Source organism: Cnephaeus nilssonii, assembly GCF_951640355.1.
Source record: "Cnephaeus nilssonii genome assembly, chromosome: 19".
Taxonomy (NCBI): domain Eukaryota; kingdom Metazoa; phylum Chordata; class Mammalia; order Chiroptera; family Vespertilionidae; genus Cnephaeus; species Cnephaeus nilssonii.
The window spans coordinates 32,732,943-32,754,552 of NC_137090.1; the positions used below are offsets into that span (position 1 = coordinate 32,732,943).

At 58.5% G+C, this 21,610-nt stretch overlaps 1 protein-coding gene across 15 annotated transcripts in view; it reads right to left on the bottom strand.

Moving 5' to 3' along the window:
• Positions 1-21,610, bottom strand: part of MYO18A (myosin XVIIIA) — a 95,627-nt gene that overhangs the window by 8,323 nt on the left and 65,694 nt on the right. For 12 of the 15 annotated variants that reach the window (XM_079799057.1, XM_079799058.1, XM_079799046.1 and 9 more), the window contains 21 exons: positions 19,689-19,754; positions 16,529-16,657; positions 15,697-15,840; positions 15,251-15,340; positions 14,952-15,071; positions 14,626-14,737; positions 14,099-14,226; positions 13,628-13,782; positions 11,751-11,874; positions 11,462-11,662; positions 10,807-10,917; positions 10,178-10,282; positions 9,682-9,828; positions 9,170-9,283; positions 7,736-7,852; positions 7,469-7,552; positions 6,902-7,039; positions 4,709-4,894; positions 4,228-4,367; positions 3,428-3,472; positions 89-214 (listed from right to left, as the gene is read on the bottom strand). In XM_079799057.1, coding sequence (XP_079655183.1) covers positions 89-214; positions 3,428-3,472; positions 4,228-4,367; positions 4,709-4,894; positions 6,902-7,039; positions 7,469-7,552; positions 7,736-7,852; positions 9,170-9,283; positions 9,682-9,828; positions 10,178-10,282; positions 10,807-10,917; positions 11,462-11,662; positions 11,751-11,874; positions 13,628-13,782; positions 14,099-14,226; positions 14,626-14,737; positions 14,952-15,071; positions 15,251-15,340; positions 15,697-15,840; positions 16,529-16,657; positions 19,689-19,754 — 2,582 coding nt within the window. The remainder of the gene's footprint in view (positions 1-88; positions 215-3,427; positions 3,473-4,227; positions 4,368-4,708; positions 4,895-6,901; positions 7,040-7,468; positions 7,553-7,735; positions 7,853-9,169; positions 9,284-9,681; positions 9,829-10,177; positions 10,283-10,806; positions 10,918-11,461; positions 11,663-11,750; positions 11,875-13,627; positions 13,783-14,098; positions 14,227-14,625; positions 14,738-14,951; positions 15,072-15,250; positions 15,341-15,696; positions 15,841-16,528; positions 16,658-19,688; positions 19,755-21,610) is intronic. The other 3 variants (XM_079799049.1, XM_079799050.1, XM_079799053.1) reach the window with 1 other exon arrangement.

Consider the following 21,610-nt stretch of genomic DNA (forward strand, 5'->3'; position numbering starts at 1 on the left):
CCGACCTCTCTGGGATAAAGGCATACTGCTCCCCTGGCCTGGGGCGCGGGTGGCTCCTTTTCCTCCCCGCTCAGGGCCACTGGCTCACCTGGAACTCTTCAAGCTGCCGTCGTCGGAAGTTGCCTTGGAAGAGGGCCCCTTGTTTTTCGACAACCACGACTTGACCCCGTCGACCCGGTCCTCCAGCTCCGAGTCCACATCTGAGTCGCCCTCGCTATGGGATGAGGAGCAGAAGGGTAGGCGAGGCTGGGGAGCTAGGTGATCACCTGCTGCCCGCCCCCCAGGGAGCGCTGAAGGGGCAGCAGGCGTGTCTTGGGCGGGGGGTGGGGTGCAGGCTGGCATGCGCATCAGTGAGTCAGGGAGAACAGAGAGGTTAGACAGAGCGCACCGTCCATCAGAACCCTGGCCCCACGCAGCGGGCCGCACTGTGTGACAGCCACCGAGACCCTGCGGAGCTCGGGGGCACCTCCATTCCCCTCTGTGTGACAGTTCAGCAAACCAGCCCAGTGAGAAGGACAAGGAGACCTTCCGTTCATCAATTACACCTGAAGGGCTCTTGGTTACAAAGAGGAGTCCTGGGCCCGTCAGTGACTCCCCGAGGCCTATTCTGCTATTTCTTACCTACCCACTCCCCAGAATGCGGCTATAGCTGCTGTAATTTTCCGTGCCTTCATTGCAAGAGCTGGGCTGCTGGCCATGGGGCAGGAAAGAGAAGGGATTCTTTGTGACTTTAAGTTAGCTTGAACCGGGAGTCTCCTTAGCTGATGGCAATGCTAAACTGGGCCCTCGAGGCCATATCCCAGACCCATCCGACTGCCCTGGCCCTTAGGAAATAGAAAGGAAAAGGAGGGGACAGCAGCATTTCCCAAGGAGCTGGCGGCAACTTCAGGATTTAAGTTGCACCCTGGAGATCCAGTCGGACCCAGAAAGTCCCAGACCAGGGCTCTGTCTCTCCAAGTCTCCTCTCCCGCCCCTCAGACAGCCTCCAGCGCTTGCCCCTCAGTGCTTCTTTTGGCCAAGCTGGCCTGGGCCCTCTCTACTTGCAGGAAAGCCCAAAGGAGTCAAACTCTGAGGCTGGAGTCACGGCGACCCCTCACAGAGCAGCAGGGGCTTGGAGACAGCTTCTGAGTGAGAACGCTTCTAGGATTCTGCGAAATGTCTGCTTGTCACGTTCCCCTGCTACGGATATGCTAGGATTTCTCCTTGATATAAATTTCCTTTCATCTGTGTCAACAGGAGCAGCCCTGTTCCTGAATTATGTTCTTGAATAAATAGCCACACAGGCGTGTGTGCGTGTGCATGCATGCGTGTACACACACACGTACACACACACACACACACACACACACACACACACGAAACCACCAGACTCTATGCTGGGGACTGTGAGAGAGCATGACTCGTGGGGAGGGGAATAAAAAGGCATATTTTATGGGCTTCCGTCAAATACAGAATTATAACAAAGACGAGGCTGGCTGATGCCCCGGGTAAACAGGAGTTTAGCAGACAGCCCCGAAACCACTAATGCAAGAAGCCCCGTGCCCGTCCGAGCCCAGCAGATTTACTGTGGTGCAAGGGCCCCACGGAATGCCAATACCGCCTGATTTATACGCCCGCGCAGAAAACCTCCTCCTCCAGCTTCACAGCGGGTAATTTATCACCGCCGTTCATAACCATATTGATTGCCTTTAGAAAGGAGGTGCTGTATGCATCGCAAAATCTATGTCTACATGTTAAAAGCGTTTCTGTATAAATCTCCCTTAATACCACGCTGTTTACTGCTTTCATTAAGGTTATGGCAATAACAACTGTATCTCTAAGTAAATCGAAACATTATTTTTCTGCCCGCCTTAGCACGCTCGCTCGATAACTTGGAGCTGAGGCCCAGAGCTGCTGAGGAAGGAGCCACATCACCTCGCTGCCATCAGCGGGAACCCAGCCCGGACCGCAGGCCCTTGTGCGCCTGCGTGAGTGCCCGCTGGTGTGTGTGTGTGTGTGTGTGTGTGTGTGTGTGTGTGTGTGTAAGCACCCATGTGTTGTGCCTGGCAATGATGTAGAATATGATCTTAAATGCACATTTTATCAGTCCTTGAAGCTCCTACAGCCCAAGGATGGCGGGGCTGGTACACACAGGGGACAGAGGCCATGGGCCCAGAATACGAATTTTCCTCCTCACATTCAGAGCGACGAGTCGGTGGAGAAGCTGGCCTGCCTGCCCTCGCCTTCCCTTTAGTTTCAAGCATATAGATGATGTTTGGGTTCTTTTCCTTAAATAATCAAGCCCGTAAACAAACTCCAGGGGCAGGCAGGCTCAGGGGGCAGTTGAAATTTTAAATGGTTGGAATTAAACCTCGTGTCAAATACAATTTATGTCCAGGCTCATGTGCTATTAGTTAACTGGGAGCCGAATCGCGGGGGAACAAACAAACGGAGACAGAACGGCGGGGGATATTAATTGTGTGTGACAACCGGGCTCCAGCGGCCCTCTATCACTGTTACACACTATTACATTTATCATTAGCTCACGAAGTCCTTTGCGCTGCCGCCAGCCCATCCTGGCCAGGGCAGGAGGCCTGCCAGGCGAGAGGGAGTGGGGGAGGAAACCCAACGCCCCGCGAAAGGAACCATCTCCCCCAAAACGGCCCGGCTGAACTTGGCGGAGGGTCGCCCGGGTCCCCCTGAAGGCCTGCGCATCTGCACCTGCTGTCCGGCTCCCACCCAGAGCGAAGGAAATGATGAGCGGGTGGACATCCTGGGCTTCCTGCCACCAGCTCAAGGCCCGGGGCCTCCCTCTGCCCCGTGCGCCTGCAGGGAGTAAAGTAAACACATCTGGCTGTGTCCCTTCCCCAGCCACGGCAGAGCGGCCGCGATTAGCTGCCTGAATGCTTTCTCCAAACAAGTGACTGCGAGACGCCCCTCACCTCCTGCCCTTGTCGGCCAACGGAGGTGGCAGACCTTTCAAAACGAAACATACCCGCTTCTCTCAGGCGGCTCAGGGCTCCAAAGGAGCCCAAGGATGTGGACAAACCCATCCCAAACAGACTTTTCCCCAGAGAAATCGGCTGGGGAGGCGGCGGCACTTGGTTTCTGAGGGAGGAGAGGGCTGGAGCTCAGGAAGGCAGACTGTGGGTACCACCTCCTGAGGCTGAGCTCTCCTTGCTGATGGAGCCCCCATCCTGCCCGCCAGGGCGGGCGGGCGAGCCTTCCTGGGGGAGCGCACCTCGTCGCCTCCCGCGCAGCCCAGCCTGTCGCCCTGCCTTCCCCTCAGGACAGAGTCAGCGGTGTTAGCGTGAGAGCCTAGCTCAGAGGAGATGCGAGAGGCGGTGTGTCCCCATGCGTCATGCAGCAGGCCAACCGGGGGCCAGTGTTAGGGGCGGTTAGACACCACGCCAGGAGAGGCAGAGAGCGCATGCGCTCCAGTCCTCACGGTTTATTTTTTCTTTTCTGATATTTTGTCACCATGTCCTGCAAACTGGAAACAGAAAGAAAATGGTGGGCAGGGGGCCAGAAGAAGACGAAAACATCAGCAGGCCAACAAAGGCGGGACCCCTCAGCCGAGGACCCCTCTTTCCTCAGCAAGAGGCGGCGCTGGTGGGCTGAGACCAGAGGGCAGGAGGAGCGACGGTCCTGCCCTCAGAGGGCGGTCTGGGCACCGTTCCCCTGACACGAAGGAGCAGGCTCCCGAGGCCTGCCGGCAGGATGCGGCCCTGGCCCTCAGGCAGGAAGGGGGCAGCTTTGGGGACTCTGCTCAGGGCAGCCTTGGGAGCCTCTCCAGGGCCTGACCACCCCCACGCCCTGGACTGCCGGTCTGCCTGCCTCATGACTTCCTCCCCAGCCTCAGACTACAAATCTCTCTGTCTCTCCTAAACCATTCCTCGGGTGGGTTTTATGAGAGAAAACCTCTGGCATGGTAACAAGGCACCACGGCCCTTAAATCTCTGCTCTCCCCAGAGCCGGGCAGGCGCCATCGGAAATGCAGCTAAACGGGGGAATAACTCATCCCAAACAGGCAGAGCCAGACAGCCAGGTCCGGGGAGGCCTGGGGAGGGAGGACAGCGAGGATGAGGGGAGGAGTCTCACCCAGGCAGCACCTGTTCTGCCCTCGGCTGCTGCAGGGCAGGCCCGTGCTGGGGTCTGGCAATGAGGGGAGGGAGGCTGGTGGCCGGGCCCAGAGGCGGTCGAGAGGGCCTCCGTGCTGTCTGAAGCTGCCCCAGAGGCCCCTCTTACCTGTTGATGAGGTCCTCATTCTCATCGCTCTCCATCTCATCCTCAATGGCGGCCTGCAGGTCCCCGATGCGCTTGAATGCCAGTTTTAGATCGGCCTGCAGGCTCTGGTTAGCAGCCTCCAGACTCTCCAGATCCATTTCCTAGGAGGGAAAGCGGGGAGTCCAGTCCACAGGAGGGCTAGTCTCTCGTCCAGCTGCCCCAGAGAAAGCCTACTTCCAGGCTCGCCCAGCCAGGCAGGAGCTACATGGGTGCAAGTCTACAGGGCTTTTTTTTTTTTTTTTTTTTTTTTTTTTGGCTTTGGTATTGCTGGGCTGTTGCGCCTAGTCTCGCCTGATGGAGACTCCAGGACCACCCTTGGCCTCTGGCCTGCCCTCAGGTCTTCCTGGACTGTCCTCTTAATTCTCTAAACCATGGTTTCTTTGGAACCCTCCCCAGCCCACCAGAGAGCTGCCAGCTTGGGGCCCCAGGGTGGGTGCCTTACCAGTTCGTGCTTCTTGCGGCTTGCCTCCGCCTCCTTCCTGGCCAGCTCGCCCATCTCCTCCTTGGTGTCCCGGAGCTGCCGCTGCAGCCTCTTGTTCTGCTCCTTCTCCCGGTTCTCAGCTGCTGTGCGCTGATCCCGCTCCTCAGTCAGCTTCTCCATGTTCTCCTTGAGCCGGCTCGCCAGGCTCTGGACAGGGAGGCGGGAAGAGGGGCCCATCAGCCAGGCAGAGAGGGGGCTGTGGCGGAACTCCGGAGTCAGGAGGCGTGGGGTCCACTCCGGCTCCACCACTCAGGGGTGGGCAAGCAATAAAGCCCTGTGAGGCAGCCTCCTTTGCCTTTCTGTAAAACGGGAGAATAGCACCTAGACCCCATGGGTCGTTTAAGGGCCGAGGAAGGTAAAGTAGGGGAAGGCACTCTGGAAGCTGACAGGTGCTAGCAGCATCATTCTCGCTACCGAGGGCTGCCTACCCTGCGCCTGTCCACGTGGACAGCACGTGTGGGGCCTCCGCGAGCAGCAGGCTTCCCTCAGAGACCCGGAACCCAGAAGCACCAAAAGCTACATCCCGAGCTCAGAGGTCAATGGCTTTGCTGAGAATTCCCAGATTAGGAGGAGACTTAGCAGTCATCAGATTCCTAGCACAAAGCCATCCCTCTAAGCCCGATGCATCTCTTCCCCCAGGAACATGAACACATTGACTCCTGCTGGGCCACAGGATGCTGAGCAAGAGATGGCCTGGAGATTGGGCAGAGGGTGAGGGAAGGACCCTGGTTCCTCTCTGCCTGCCACGGGGCCGCCGCCTCTCAGCCCCCCTCTCAGTCTCTGTGTCTGTAAAATAACGGTGTGAGGCTACGTGATCTCTAAGGGCCGTTTTGTGTTTACTATTCTGTGCGTCTAAACCACAATATTGCCTTTCTGAGCAGAAGGGAAAATGAAAGAGAGCTGAGGAAAGGGGCTGGGGCCCACGAGAAAAGGAGACAAATATAGTAGGTCTGTCCTATATCCACCAGACCAGGGCCTCGTCTGCCCTTGACAGCTTTGTGACCTTAGGCAGCCTACCTAACCCTTCCTGCGTGTGAAGGCAGAACATGAACTATGATTACGTCTCTTCTAACTCTCTCTAGCTCTCCTGTGGGCTGTGACCCCATCTCGGGAGGTTCAGCCATATTCTCTTCCTAGGTCAAGGGCACCCTCCATGCCCACCGCCAGCCCCACAGCCACTGTTCCCATCCCCTCCCTAGAGCCTGCTCCACCGATGAGGGGTTGATGGAAGGTGGCAGGGGTGCTCCTCAGCACCCACACCCGTGAACACAGTTCTCATGGAGAAACGTGGGTGCTTAGACATGGGTCTACAAGCTCGAGAAGGACGAGAACGTAAAAACAGGGCGAGAGGGGTGGAAACCCGGAGAGAGAACGCTGCCTGCCTCTTTTTCTTCCTACCCACTCAGCCGGAAAGGGAGGGAGCTGGAGCATGCTGGCTCCGGGACATTGAACAGAAAGGATTGATGGAGATTACAGTTGAGAGGAAGGAGAGAGAGAAAAAAAGAAAAGAGGTGAACAGAAAAAGGAGAAGGGTTAAAGGGAAGAAAATGAAAAATAGAGAGAGAGGAGGAATGGGAGGGGCGGAAGGGAAAAAACAGGAAGAGGGTAAGAAAGGGGAATAAGATTAGGGAGAAGAGAAATACAAAGAGAAGAAGAATGGGGCCAAAATGGAGAAAAAATGATGAGAGGAGAAAAAGCAGCGACGAGAAGGGTGGGAAGAAGTGAGGGGAAAAGGGAGTAAAAAAAAAGGGAAGGGAGAGAAAGAGAGAGCAGCGAGATGAGAGAACAGACTTCAGCCTCATAGAAGTGGCGCCATTCACTGCATATTTATGACCCTGCCAGAGAGCGAGTGAGGCGGACCTGCGGGGGGAGCTCATGGTGGAGGAAAATATGAAGACGAAAAGCTAAGCTGCTCTGGTCCCTTGGCAGAAAGTAAGCACGAAAACAGAATGTAAAGCAGGCAGGCTCCGCGGTGCCCAGAGAACAGGCCAGGCGGGCAGGGGAGAAGGCACCGCCCTGTCAGCTGGCCTGGCAGCTTGGCAGCGGCCTCTGAGGAGCAGGCACGGGTCTGCCCAGCCCTGCTCAGCACGTGTGGCTCTAGCTACAAGGGCAGCGCTGCCTGGTCTCTGCGGACCAGGAGAAGTGTGCACCCACCTCCAGCCGCTTCACTTGGGTCCTTTCGAACTCCAGGCGTGTCTCCAGCTCTCGGATCTTGGCTTCCTGTCTGCTCACCAGGGACTTGTCCACCATGGACTGCTCTAGGAACTCCACTTGGCTCTGGAGGGCTTGTAGCTGGGGGTGGGAAGCAGGAGGAGAAGAAAGAACTGAGCCCACAAGGGAGGGGGCAGAGTCTGGGGCTGGAAAGATCACCATGGTGACCAGAAGGCTGAGGGAGGGAGGGATGCACAGGGGAGGTGGAAGAATGGGGCCCTGAGCCAGAGGCACCCCCCACCTGGCCCAGCACTGGCACAGATTGAGCCCTTTGGAGAGAAAGGAGAAAGCCGGGGACCAGGGAGGGAATAGAAACGTGAAATGAGGCAGCCGAAGCCAAAGTGTCTGCTATGGCGACGTGGCTCCAAGCCTAGCTCTCTGCACCCGACACTGCTCCGTGGATCGCTGACGGCAGAGGGAAGTGCTTGCTATCCCGTGAGCGTGGGGCTTCATCCCAACGTATGGTGATCTGGGCACCCCCTCTCTACCAAGGCAGACCCCGGTACCCACCTTCTCCTGCAGCTCTTGCTTCTCCTTGTTGGCTTCTTCTAGCTGAGCCTGGAGGTCATTCATCTGAGCCAGGTCCCGGGAGGCCTGGGAAAGGAGTGTGCTGAAGCAGGATCCTCCATAACCCTCAAATGTACCCCACTCCACCCTACTCTGCTTGCCCGGGACCGCAGGCAGTGCAACCGCCCCAAAGATGCCGCTGCGCTGGGGACCTTTGAGGAGGTCAGTGTCTGGGGCGCAGGGTGTGGTGGGCACTCCCGGGCAGGGTACCTGAGCCACAGCTGCCTTGTGCTTCTTCATCAGCTCATTCATGTCTTCCTGATCCTCCTCCAGCCGGTTCTGGATCTCGTTCTTCTCACGCTGAAGGCGGCTCAGCTGCTCCTCCAGCTGGACAGAAACAAAGACAGATCAGAGGGCCTCAGTCTGAGTGTGAGTCGGAATCATCCCCATGTCACCTTCAGTGGGAGGGGCGTGGTGATGCCTGAGGCCAGGTCCACCTGCTGGAGTGGGTTCCAGGACCAGCACCATCAGGGAGCTGCCTGTCCGGCTCTGGGGCGGGGAGATGAGGGAAAGGGCTGTCTTTGCAGCTCAGGCCTACCCTGAGCTAAGTGACAGCTGCTTCCTGGCAGCTCTCTGGAGGCTAATAAAAAGGCAGAAAAGATCTGCCCGGAACAAGCGGCCCAGCACCCTAGCACTTAGCAGTCTAGGCCCTAACCTTCCTGCCCTCTGCCCCCTTCAGGTCCCAGGAAGGACCCCTCAAATCCTTGGAGCTCTTGTTTCCCCAGGGACTGCCTGCTCCAGTGGACAGCCAGTCCACTCGTCGGGGGCGGGGAAGAGACAGCCAACAGCAGCTTCAGGAAATGAATGAATCTATTAGCCTGTAATTCCAAACCAAAATGACTGCGTTGGCTCCTTCTCGGCCCCATCCATCTTGTTACCGGGCTGTGGGGAGCTGGGGAAGCCTCTGCCAAGAAATTTATTAACTCGGATTTAAATAAAATGGTAATTTTATAACAGCCTTTTTTAACACAATTAAGGAATTTGAATTACTCACCTGAAAACTGCTGAAAAGCACAAATGTCATGGGGATAAATCAAGCCTGGAAGATTGGCACTGGTAGCCGGGTGGCTAGCTATGGGGTTGTGGAGCCAAGCCCAGCCTCCACCCCTGCCCCGTTCCCTGCTGGAGATAGTACCCTAGTACCGGTGGCCACATCCCAGTAATGAATTCTCGTCCAGCTTTGCATGGGCCGTGGGAGAGGTGGGGAATTAAAAGGGAGGCATTAAATAAGAGTGCTAATTAGCTGCCGCTTGGGCTTGTCAGTGGGCTGGCCAGGGGAAGGGGAGGGAAACGAGCCATCCCATCCCCTTATCGGTGCTTCTGCTAATCTCTAGGCACCTGCTTACATCCCTCAGCCACATTAGCGGCTTTTATTAATGGTGTTGGGGCCTGCAGCCAAGCTCTCACAGGCAGGTGGTTACACAGGGAGAGGGGCCCTGGCTGGCTCCCTTTCACCTCGCCCCCTGGCGGGCCTCTGCTGTTCGTGGGGGAGATGGGGGTGGGGGGCGAGGAAGGCCTGCTCTCCCTGCAGAACGTCCTGGCATGACGGGACCTGGCCGGGGAAGGGTCCCTGTTTGGGGTGAAGGCAGCCGCTGTCACAGCTCTATTCCCCCTCAGCCCGGCCTGCACACCCCGGCTCCTCACCGCTGTCTTGGCTTTGGCGATGTCATCAATCTGCAGGTGCAGGTCTTCGATCTCCACCTCCATTGCTTTGCGTGCTTTCACGGCGGCTGCGCAGGTGAACTCGGACTCCTCCAGCTGGACACAGAGCCACCCCCGCCCCAGGGAGAGACGTCAGCCATTCCCTGGGGGCAGGAGGGCTATGCAGGGTGCTCACCGGGGAGAGGGACCCCAGGCACTCTCCTTTCCTCCTCCGTGTACACCTCAGGGTGCTGAGGTGTGTGCACAGGCATCTCCTCCCGTGACGGGGCTGGGTACCGGGCCCACCCCCAGCAGCCCGGGGCTTGGCAGTCATGCTAGGCGGCATGCAGAGACCCCGGGGAGCATGGCTCTTACAAGTGGCTTCTCCCGCTTCCCTGTCACCTTCCTTCCCAAGGACTCAAGAACCACGGAGAGGGACGCGAGGGAGAGAAGGAACACTGGGAAGCAAGCCCAGCTGCCCTGAGAGCTGACCGCGTCCTCTCTGCAGCCGATACCTGGTTCTTCAGCTGGGCGATCTCCCTCTTGCTGGGCGCGTTGTTCTTCAGGTGGTCCAGCATGATCTGGGCGTCAGCCAACAGGGCCTTGGTGCGCTTCAGGTCTTTCCGGAGCCGCTTCTCTGACTCAAAGTCCCGCTGGCTCACCTGGGTGGGCACCAGAAGTTGAGGCTCTGGGCTCTCCCACAGGGCCCCCTCCTGTCTTCCCCGAGCTCACGCCGCACCCTGGCTCTCATTCTGAGTCCCCCTAATAAGCGACGACAGTGGAAGTGCCAGGGTCACGCCGGCCGGTGAGAAAAGCCTGTGTGTGCAATGCAGGATGATCACCCCCATTCTACACGTGATGGCAGCGGGCTCCACAGATCCCAGCACCGCCCTCCATGTTCCCAGACCTCTGACCTCTGCCCATTGCACTCTGACCCCCGGCCAGAGTCCCATCCCTAAGTCTGGATGAGGCAGGCAGGTGGCCAGGCCCCAGCCAGCAGTCTCCGCTCACCTGGTCACTGAGCGTGGCGAGCTTGCTCTCCAGTTCCCGCTTCTCTCGCAGCACCTTCTGCTTGTCCTCATATTCCTCCTCAAGCTGCACTTCCATTTGTTTTAACTGGAGAACCGTGGGGACAGAGCCCCGTCAGTCCCCAGTGTCTGGGGCCAGGCAGCCCCTTTCCTCCTGAATCCCCCCCACCCCGGGAAACAGTGGGCAGGGCTGAGCATGAATGACCCCAGAGGGGTCAGACCCTGCACGAGAGGTTCCTAGGGTCTCATAGCAGCCGTGGAGGGAGAGGAGTGATGGGAGGACATGATGGTGGCCCCAAGCTAGAGTGGGAGCCCTCGTTCCAGAGCGGGCAGGCCCCACAGAGCCAGGCGAGCTGACTGCACAGGGTGGCTCAGGGTGGGCTGCTGAGGAGCAGAGAAAGCAGAGAACACTAGTCCCTCAAGGGCCTGAGTTTCCCTACAGACCCTAAGAGCACGCATCCCAGCTCACGTCAGGAGCGGAGATTCCTGGCCCAGAAGGGCAATGGAAGAAAGCGTGGCTAAGGCTGGGAAACAGAAATCCCCTTACTTTACAGCAGTGATGGGGGAACCGGTGTTTATACTGACTGCACAGGTCAGTACCCATTGCCTTACCTTCTTCTGACACGACTGCCGGGCCTCCTCCACCTCCTCATCCCGACTTTCCATCTCCTTGGAATGGGTCTGTCTCATCCGCTCCATCTCCATCTCGAGTCGCAGCTTGGCCTGGAGGTGGGTGGGCGTAGAGACTGGGTTCCTTTCCCAGCAGCTCGCTGACCTCTGCCCATTGCACTCTGACCCCTGCCCACTGCACCCTGACGGGCAGCTTTCTCCAGAACCAGGAGCAGGGAATACCGCTGCCAGCAGTTCGCTTTGTTCCCGCCTTGCTCCTGTGGCTTTCCCGGGGCAGCTGAACTCCCTTTCCAGGGGTCCAGCCCAGGCCCAGAGAAGGCTGCTGGGGTGGGACCACCCTGAAGCTTTTCCACTTGGCCTCCAGGCTCTAGCTGACACGGTGGCTCAGTGGCAGCCGGGGTGGGCTGCCGTGCACCCCGAGCCCCTTCCCACTAGCGCTCAACCAAGGTTTGTTCTCGTGGAAAACACTACGGAAGCTTAACTATCTTCACACTGTGGTCAGCACAGGTCAGGTGCTCACTCAACATTTGGTGAATAAGGGAATGAATGACTGAGTGTGAGATCTTGCCCTTCTCTGCCCATGCCTCAGGTTAGCTGTGGGGACTGTGGTGCCTCCCTTAGCCACGCCTTCCAGCACCTGTTCCAGCATCTGGATGGTCCCCGCCTGCTCATCCAGTTCCTCTTCCTGGTCCTTGACCTTGGCCTCCAGGTCCCGGAGCTGTTTCTTGACCTTGGCCAGAGAGGCTTCATCCTTGGACTCTTGGGAGGAAATGTCCTGGAGCTCAGCCTCCAGGGAGACGACCTTCTGTGTGAACCCTGCAATGTCCATGTCTTTTTCCTGGAGCAAAAGAGAAGCTGAGGCTGGTCCTGGGCCGACCTGGGCCTGCGAAGGGGACGGGGTGTGGATGGTGGGCAGCCCAACGCACCTCCAGTTGCTGTTTCAGGCTGAAAGCCTCGGCGAGGAGCATGTCCTTCTCTCGCTGCAGTTTCTCCCGCTGCAGCTTCTCCCGCTGAGCCTCCTCGTGTGCCTGCGAGAGCTCGCTGTCAAACCTGTGAGGGAGCACGGCCATAGCGACCCCATCAGACAAGGGAAGAGTCTGGGTCTCCAGCACCCAGAGGCTGCTGGGAAACGATGCCGCAGGTACATATGGGATACAAGCTGAGGGGGTACTCCTGCCGCCTGAACTACGGCCGGGGTGAGGTGACATTTCAGGGGGCAAGCCCTCAAGGCCCTGCTCAGGAACCTGGTCTGGGATTGGTGGGGTGGGGAGGCATTCCATCAAGCTGGTCCAAGGGGCCCTTTCACCAGGGGGGCCTCCGAGGACCCACAGACTGTGGCAGGGCAGAGGAGAACATCCTCTCCTCTGGGGTAAGTCTCGACCTTTTTCATTTCAACAGATAAGAATGAGGGCCCCGGTGAGGGCAGAGAGGGTAACAAGATGGGTAGAAATGGACATCCCGCTGCCTCGTCTGACTCACTTTCTGCAGTTCCGTTTGGCTCCTGCCCCCACTTCTCCGCCACTAGCCTTTGGCCAGGCCCACCTGCCCCAGCGGTGCGCCTGTCACCACCAGGACACCCCACTCTGGGCTGGAAGCCAGCAGTGCCACTGGCCCCAGCCGGCCCCAGGCTTCCGTGGGTAAGTGGGGCCTCTTCCATGGGTAAGTGCACATCCACGGTGGGGGGCCTTTCTTCACACCTCCACTCCACACCCTTCCATTTCCTGCCCAGTGACTTTAAATAAGGAGCAAATGACTGAAATTCCTCCTAACACCTTCCCTGAATAGCTAATCAGGTTCCTGTCGAAAAATGAACAGCTCCTCCTACCCCAACGCTGTATCAAAAAAAAAAAAAAAAAGTACAAAAACTCCAGGCAGCTGAAACCTAATAAGTTGCCCAGTGGGGAGTGCAGCAGGCCTGACCGGCACTGCCATCGGGGTGCTCAGAGGGGGGTTCCCGCGAAGGGTGCCCGCCGCTAGGTAAAAGGGAGGGTGGGTGTAAAGGTAAGAACCAGGGAAGCAGAGAGTCAGGGTGCTGGAAGAAATGTAAGACCTTGTTTCCTCTCACTCTCCACAAAGCAGCAGCCCGGCCAGGAGGCCGCGGGAAACCTGGGGTCACTGGAAGGTCGGGGCTCTGCAGTTCTCACCTCCAGGGTGTGGGTGTGGGGCTGCTCCTTCCCAAAGGCAACTAGTGTCCCTGCTGAGACCCTCTCCCTGCAAAGGAAAGCGGGGTGCCGCTCCCACTCCCTGGGGCGCCCTGCTGTTCCCAGGGTGTGTGGGTTCCTCGGCGTTGCTAATAAAGGCGTCCCATTCCCATCCCCAGCCCAGGAAATTAATTTAGATTGGATTTTCTCCTGTGAGGGCTGCCCCCTCCCTTGTGTCATTACCATAATGAGATGGAAGTGGCACGGTAGTTTAATGACATTAGTCAGGGGAGTGTGATTGTGGAGCTGAGGCAAGGGAGAGCCGGGGAGCGGGGTGGGCAGGAGGGCAGGGCCCTGGTGGAGTGGTCCCTGCAGGGGGCCTGGCTGGTGCCCGTCCTGGGGGGGCCCAGGCAGGGCGACAAGGGCTCTGGGGGAGCGTATCTGAGAGCAGAGGCCTGAGCAGGCCTTCGATGGGATGTGGTCTGAGGACTTCTCAGAGGTCAGGAGGAAAACCCATTCACATTCTGGACGAGTGGCCATGCAGGCGAGGCCCCTGGCCACATTCAGGCCCTTTCTTCTTTCCTCCCTGCAGGGAGAGGCAGGGAGTCCTGTCTGGGCTGCTCTAGAAGGTCCTCTGAGCCCAGCGCAGGGGGCCCACCCACCTCCTCTGCTTCTTCTCCAGCTCGTGGTTTCGGACCTGCTGGCCCTCCAGGTGCAGTTTGGTGTCCTGCAGCTCAGCCGTCAGCCGTTGGCACTTCTTCTTGAGCTGCTGCAGGGCCCGCTGGCTCTCCTCACTATCGGCCTGCAGATCCCCGAGCTAGCGGCCCAGGTGGATGCAGGGTCATCAGCCATGGAGAGGCCCGGACGTGTTGGAGAAGGTGAGGAGGAGGAGGAGATGGATAAGTGAAGGGGAGACCAGAGACGAGGGATGAAGTCAGGGACGTTCAGGAAACTAAGACACTCGAACAACAGTTTGCCCTTGCGGGTCCCCGGCACTGAGAGGCGGACACGCCAATCCTCTCCTGTTGCTCCCAGGGTCGGCCTGCCTCTGGCCCTTCGCTGGGCCACCATGTGGGACCCAGCCCCTCGCTGCCCTCCCAGGCGCAGGCCTCCACTGCTTCGGGCAGACTCACCCGCCTCTCCAGCTGCCTCTTGTTCTGCTGCTCCACCTCCAGCTTGTCCTCAAACTCCTGCTGGAGCCGCTTCTTGGTGAAGTCCACCTCCCGCACAGCTCGCTCATACTTCAGGCGCCACTCGCCACCTGTGGGGTGGGGGGCAGACAGGGAGGCCTGAGCCTCTGAGAGTCCCCAAGAAAGGACAGGGGGGAAGAAGGATGGGGCAGGGAGGGGCAGCAGGTGGAGTCAGCCAGAGGGACTCAGACACGTCTCTGGATGATGGCTTCGTCCCAAGGTGGAAGGAGCCAATAGCTGGGACTGCTAGACCTTGGCCCTCAAACACGGTCATTACCATGGTTATTACGGCCCTCCACGATAATCCCCTGCATTTATTGGCACCTCTACTGTCCATTTATCTCACTATAGCCTTATCACAGAACTCTATGAAGGGACCCGCCTGGACAAGGGATGTGGTTACCCAGGGGTGGGCATCAGAGCTGCCACTCAGGCCACTACCGAGCTAGCTGCCCCAGCCTCAGACCCACCTGCATCATCATCGTCCACTTCCCCGTTGATCTCGGCTGCCCGGATAAGACGGGCCTCCATCACCTCCATTTCCATCACCTCCATTTGCTTCTTCAGTGCATCGTACTGGGTCTGCAGGAGAGGGGGTGAGGAGGTGTGCCATTCCATCCCTAACTCAGTACCCGCCACGTCCCTGAACCACACAGACCATGGGCACACGCTTACCCAGGGCAGACAGAGGAGCTGGGCTAGTGGCAAAGATGCCACCTGTCCTTGGGGGGAGCTGATGGGCACTAGAGTGCGGCAGCCGCTAGCATGGCTGTCTTCACCCCGGCCCTGCCCTCACCTGCAGCTCCTTCATCTCCTTCTCAGCTCGGAGCCTCTCCGCAGTCTCCGCGTCCAGCAGCTGGGAGGCGGACTCCCCCGTGTTACGTTCATCTGTCAGCTCCGATGTCAGCTCCGAGATCTGGGGGGGGGGGGGGGGGGGGGGGAAGAGGGCAGAGGGAGATGCCACCAGTTACCAGTTGAACTGCCTGCCTCATTCAGCCGGAACGCTGCGGGGCGGGCGGGGGGAGGGGGGAGGCCTCCTAGGCCCAGCCTCCCTGTGGAGGTGAGCCAGTTTGTCTGGTGCTAGGAGTCACTCACCCGGGTCTCCAGCCGGTCACTGTTGAGCCGCAGCTCATTCCGCTCCTTCTCCACTTTCTCAAGCTTGCTCCGCAGCTGCTGGATCTCCTCCTAGGGTGCAGCGAGGAGGGCAAAGTGAGCCAGGGGCGCTGCGAGAGGTCAGGGCCCAGGATCCGCACCCTTGAGGTGAACAGAGCTGGCAAAGCTTGGGGCCAGGACGCAAGGACACAGGAAGCCACCGCCTTCCAGGGGTGCCCAAGATTTTATCCTACGAGGCTCCCCAAGGGCTCAGCCAGCACCCCAGAGGGAGGCCTTCTGTTTGATGGGCACACTTGAGGGTCACCAGCTCTCCGGACTAAACAAAGAAGCATGTGGGAGCCCAAGCAAAGCCGGTCAGACTCCTGCCCATGTGGACGAGCTGGGCTTTTCCCTCCCCGTCACCTGGGCCTCCCGGGGCTGTTACGCACGTCTTTGCTCCGGATCTGCTCCTCGGACAGCTGCACCTCAATGAGGGGTCGCACGGTGGTGAAGAGCTTCCACCAGGGCCAGTCCTTCACCCCTTTGTTCTTCTTGATGTTCTTCTGCACACAGCGGATGGCCAGGTCCTGGATCTAAATGGGGCGGGGGTGGCGCACAGTGGGGCTCTCACTCAGTACCAGGCCCAGCCAGGATCCTCCCCACGGGGCTGCTCCTCTGGCCACCTGCCCTGGAGTCAAAACTCCCTGTGCTGCCCTTTGCCCCCAGCCTCCCTGCGTCCCTCAGAGAGTGGGCGACAGAGACGGGCCCCGGGAGCACTGCCCGGGGCACCAGCCACTCCGCCATCATTAGGAATAACTCCGTTTGCTTTATTTGCTGCCTGATCATTTCCAGCACCCTGGCCTGCAAACGCTATAAAACCTAATCTTGCTGAAACACAGAGGCGGCGGTGCTGGCTGTTTTATGGACTTGCTAATAAGAAAAGGAGTCGCTGACACAGCTCCTTAATCTTCATGGAGGAGCCTGTGATCCTCAGCCCACCTTTGTCTGGGCCCTGGGCCCCCACCCCGCCCTAACTCTTGGGCCAGGCCACATGGTCTCAGCACCGAGCACACCAGCACTCTCGCTGGCACCAAGGGACTGCCCATGCCCCAGCCTGGCCCAGGGCATGGTGGCCCCCGGAGGTCCCTACATCTTCTCCCCCACAGCCCCCAGACCAGCCTCCTGCCGCTCCATGTTCCCTCGAGCCCCCCACCCACCCCGGGAACTCAGCTCTGCCTGGGAGGCTGGGGAGTGGCCCGGGGGATGCCCCTGGAGCAGCACCTTTTTCTTCTTGAAGTGCTGCCGGGCCAGGTAGCCCCTGCAGGCCGCCTGGAACAGGGTCAGGTTCCTGCTGGTTTGCTCGTCCCGTTGCTCCTCTAGCCGTGCCAACGTGCCTGCCCGGAAGAACACCTGCGGAGAAGCAGGCCAGGTGAAGGCAGGAGCCTGGGTGGGGCAGCCCAGCGAGGAAACCGAGGAAACCGGGAGCAGGCGCAGGAAGCCAAGAGCCTGAGAATCCAAGTGTCCGAGACAGGAGGGGAGCTGAAAGGCGAGGGCCAGGCTGGGGCTGGGAGGTTTTAGAAGGGGAGGCGTAGGTGGGAAATCTAACTTCAAAGAGAGATGAAAGGAGATGGAGTCAAAGGAAGGTGTTGGGATGAGAAGGGAAAGCAGCACCACTGGTCAAATGGGGAGAGGACACCCCTCAGCCACATCGACGGCGGCTCTTTCCCCAGGACTGCCAGCAACCCTGCCCATGCCCCCTGTGCCCACCGCCCACGGCAGGGCCCAGCCACACGCTCCAGCTGCCTTTGGCATCCAGCTGCCTGAGGCCAGGTGAGTTGGTGGTGTCCGTGGGTAAGAAGAAGAAGAAGGTCCAGAAAGCAGTGTGCAGAGAAAAGGGGTGGGGAAGGGGAGGGGGCCCCTTCTCTGGACCCTCCCAGCTCAGTTTCTTTCATGTGCCAACACCCCACCCCCACCCACACACCCAGGTTTCATCTCATGAAGAAGCCCGTGTGGTGGGCGGAGGTTGGCCCAGTCAAGGGACCTGTCATACAGGTTTGGGGGCTGGAGGGCAGATGTGAGAGCAACCAGCTGGATGCCCCCACACCCAGCCTTTCCTTTCACTCTTGGGTGCCCTGAGCTGGGTACATGTTTTCCTACTAAGAGAGGAAGAGGAGGGGGAGATGGTCAGGTGAGAAAAGGCTCTAGTCTCCTTAGAGAGGGCAAAGGGACAGGTATATGCCCACCTCCACCACGCCCAGGACACAAACAGTTCCCTTCTGAGGGGCAAAGAGAAGCCGTGAACTCCATGGGGAAAGACTCAAAACCACGAGGTACAAGCTCCAGGCCTCCCTTCAGGGGGCCAGTGGGGAGAGGGCCTCCGCTTTCTGCGGAGCAAGCTTTGCCTCTGGCGACGCCGAGGAAACCTAGTCCCCGGAGGCTGGCCCGGGAGAAAGGCAGCTCAGTCTTCTGTAACACTTTCCCCAACCCCTCACGTGGGGCCGCGCGCCTGGCATCTCCCATGGACCCCGAGTCCCGCCTGAGCCTTGATTTCCCCACAGCGTGTGAGCCTGCGACCCTCCCAGGGGCTAGGGATAGCCACGCCCCTGTGCTGGTGGCCAGCAGGCACAGTTGTCTGACAGGACAGAAGCAGTGAGGTGCCAGGTGGGGGACAGGCAATGGCCCAGGAACACACACGAGAAGAAAAAGGATGGTCTAGAGGTGAGGGCAGGGAGCCTCAAACCTGTCTGGAACAGCTGTGTATTTGTGGGGTGAGGAGTCCTTTTGAGTATTAGGTGAAGGCTCAGGCCGTCTCCTCCCCAACATAGCCATCCATACAAATTTCACACACAATAACCAGAGGTTCTGAGATCCCCCAACTCCTTGCCTAAACCCTCAAGGTCAGACTGAGACACCCCCGACCTTTGAAATGATATGACAAACAGGGAGTCCTTGCTCGCCACCCAGTGTTAACCACACAAGTCCTAACCTTCTCTCCCAAACCAGATGTGAGCGAACATCTGCTGCTGCCCCTAATTCTGCCCCCTGGGGCGCGACTGCCTCAGCCGGGCACGGGGACGATGCAGAGGGACTGAGATGGCAGCCGGGAGGAGGACCAGCCTGGGCAGGCCCTGCCCTGCCCAAGACATGCCTTGGAGGAGGTGCCACCCCAATGCCAGCCAGTAGCAGCTCAGCCTGCCAGAGGGGCAGGAGCCCACCCGGGGGAAGACCAGGAGGCTGACGTGAAATCGTTGACTGCAGGCTTCCCAGGGAAGAAGCTGAGCCGGCAGCCCCAGCTTAGAGACAGCTGGGGAAGGGGAGAGGGAGGTGGCGAGCCAGACAGCAGAAACCAAAACCAGAAAAATGACGGAAAGAGGGTGGGATGCAGAAGACACAGAGGCCCAGGAAAGAACTAGAATAACAGAACCAGGAACGAAGGAATGGAGACCAGCAGGGACTGCAGGGCCCGAGGGAAAGCCAAGGACAGCAGAGGGGACTGGAGCGGGATTCCCGGGGAGGGAGGGGGCCGGAGGAACCAAGAACGTGACTCAGCGTGCAGAACAGCGAGAACAGAGTGGACAGACCATACTTCAGCTTTTTTAGGAGCATCCCCTTCCACCTCCCTCTCCCCATGAGGCCCTGGGACTGGACTTCCTCCCTGTCTGCTGACAGATGCACAGGCCCAGAACCCTCCGCCTGGCTCCCAACGCCTCTCCCTCCCACTACAGCCCTTGAGCACATACGTGGACGCTGCTGGTCAAGCCTCCCAGTCGCGGGAAAGAGTGGCCTGCGGGGCTCGGCGCCTGGGAGGAATGCTCAGCTGACCCTCTTGTGTGGTGGTGCGGCAGACTGGCACCCAGGGCCGGGCGTGCCTGCCTTTTATGTACTACGTTCCATTCAGATGAGGAATTCGGCCCGTGGGCAGGTGGCGGCAGCACAGCATTTCCATGTCCTGCTTGCCCTCCTGGGACCCTGGCAGCCCCAAGGGACCTGCCACGGGGGGCTCTGCCCTCCCGAGTACTCTGCCTACTGCCTTCCCGATTCCTCCAGCCCTCCTCCCTCTGGCCTCCCCACTCCCCACACCAGGACCCAGGGCAAGTTCAGGGCCACTCTCCAACCCACTCCTCCCTCCTGACATCACAAGGTGTTCACAGCACTGAACAAGCCAGTTATTCAGAGGGAGGAAAATCAAGTTTGCTGCAGCTGGAACATCGAAATTCCTGGCCCCTCGCCCTAATGAGGGCAGCTTGAGAGGAAGGACTGCCCCAGAGTGGCTGGGGTGGTGGACAAGGGGACTCACTCGGGGGGCAAGACGCAGAAGGGGCACCAGGAGACTCCTGGAGTAAGACTGAGCAGGGGGGGGGGGAGAGTTGGGGAGGGCCAGCCATGTGGACAGGGTGACCAGAGAGTGAGGCCCGACTGCCTCCCTGTGGGGACAGCTCACCCGGCTCAGGCCCATGCAGCAGCTGCTCTTCTCCAGGTCCAAGGACTCCAGCAGCTCCTCCACCGCCTGCAGAGAGAGAGGTCTCTGTCATGAGCCGACCCAGGGACTCCCCATCCACAGAGGGGCTCCACCCAGTCACTTAGTCCTTCCTTGGCTTCCACTCAGTCCCTTATTTGTGTCACTTTCGGTGGCTTCCACAGGGTCAGGCATTTGCTAGATTCTGGGGATATAAGGATACAAGCGATCTTTTGGGTGTTGTGAGACAAGTGAACTAGTGAAGTACATAGAGGAGGAGGCATCTAAGTCAGCCAAGGGGATCCTGGAAGGCTTCCTGGAGGAGGTGTGGATTGTGCTGAGTCTTTAGATACAAGAATTAGCCAGACAAAGTAGGGGAGAGGGCATTTCAGGCAGAGAGACTAGCATGAGCAAAGGCCTGGGAACAGAAGACAACAGAATGCGCTGAGAAAAGTAGTTAGTATAGTTTGGAGTGAAGTGGGAGCAGTTAGGGTACAATTAGGGAGGTGGGCAGTAGCCAAAATAGTTGGAATCTGTGTGATCTGAGAGGTCCTGGAGGGTTCTCTCAGTAATGACATGATCTGATTTGCATTCTAAGGAGATATCACTGGTAGAAGGGCAGAGGATGAATGGAAACCCCCTTAGGCAGTTACTGCAATAATCTACAGGAGAGAAGGTTACATAGAGCCTGACCTAAAAAGGGGTGGGGGGTGGGGGGGATGCAGGAGATGTTAAGGAGATAGAGCCTTGCCAGGTATGGGGACGGGTAGAGGAGAGGAAGGAATCTAGGGACACACTGAAGTTTCTGACTTATGTAACTAAACAGACAATGGCGTCATTTTCTAAAGTAGAGAATACAAGAGAAAGAGTGGGTTTTGGAAGCGATATCATCAGTTTGGTTTGAATATGCTGAGTTTGAGGTGCTATATGGCACACCCGTAGAGAAGTCCAGAAATAAGCTGGATAAAAACGCACGTCTGGAGTCCAGGAGAGAGGCCTGGGCTAGAACTATTGATTTGGGAGTCATCAATACATATGTGGTAATTGAAGTGATGGGTGTGAATTAGGTTGCCCTGGAAGAGGACGCAGGATAGAAAACACATGGGGCCAAGGAGAGAGTCTCAAAGAAGAGGGAGACCTTTATTTCAGGGGCAAGTGGAAGCAGGGAAGCTCAGAAGTTCTGAGAAGGAAAGAATAGAGAGACGAGGGAAAGCCAGGAGTGGCCGCAAACGGGCTGAGCAGAGATTTTCAAAAAGAACAGAGTTGTCCACAGAGTCACATGTTGTGGAGAAGCACAGAAAAGTGCCCGTTAGCTCTGGCAACATGAAGTGCAGGAGGAGACAAGGAGACCAATCCCAGGGTGTCGGGGATGGGAACCAGGCAGCTGTGGGTGGAGGAATGAATGGCGGTGGGGTGGGAGGACGCGACAGGAGAGGAAGTGTTGAAGGTACAGGGCAGGCAGGAGACAGACAATGGGTCCGGCATGAGAGAGAGGTAACGGAAGGCTCCTTTCTGACAGCAACGTCTGTGGGAGGTTTCTGCACTGAGAGAAGAGCCAGCAGAAGAGAGGCCGAAGGAACAGGCGAGGAGAGTTACCACCAAGGGAGCAGGTCTCCAGGGAGACCACAGGGAACGGGACTGGATGAGGGAGGGATGCTTCTCCCACCCACACAGGAGGAAGGAGGCACCTGAAGAGCAGTGTACAGAAGACGGAGGAGGAAGTTGGAGCCTCGATTTTATTAGCGTTGAGAGGCAAGGTCAACCGCTGGCCAGGAGACCTGGGCAAGCACGGTTGGGGAGTATTAGAGGAGAAAGGTGGAGAATGGAGTGTCAGGGAAGGAGCTTAGAATTGGGCCCAGGTAAGGATGGGGCCCAGCACATGGAAAACTTGCCAGGCCACCCCAAGG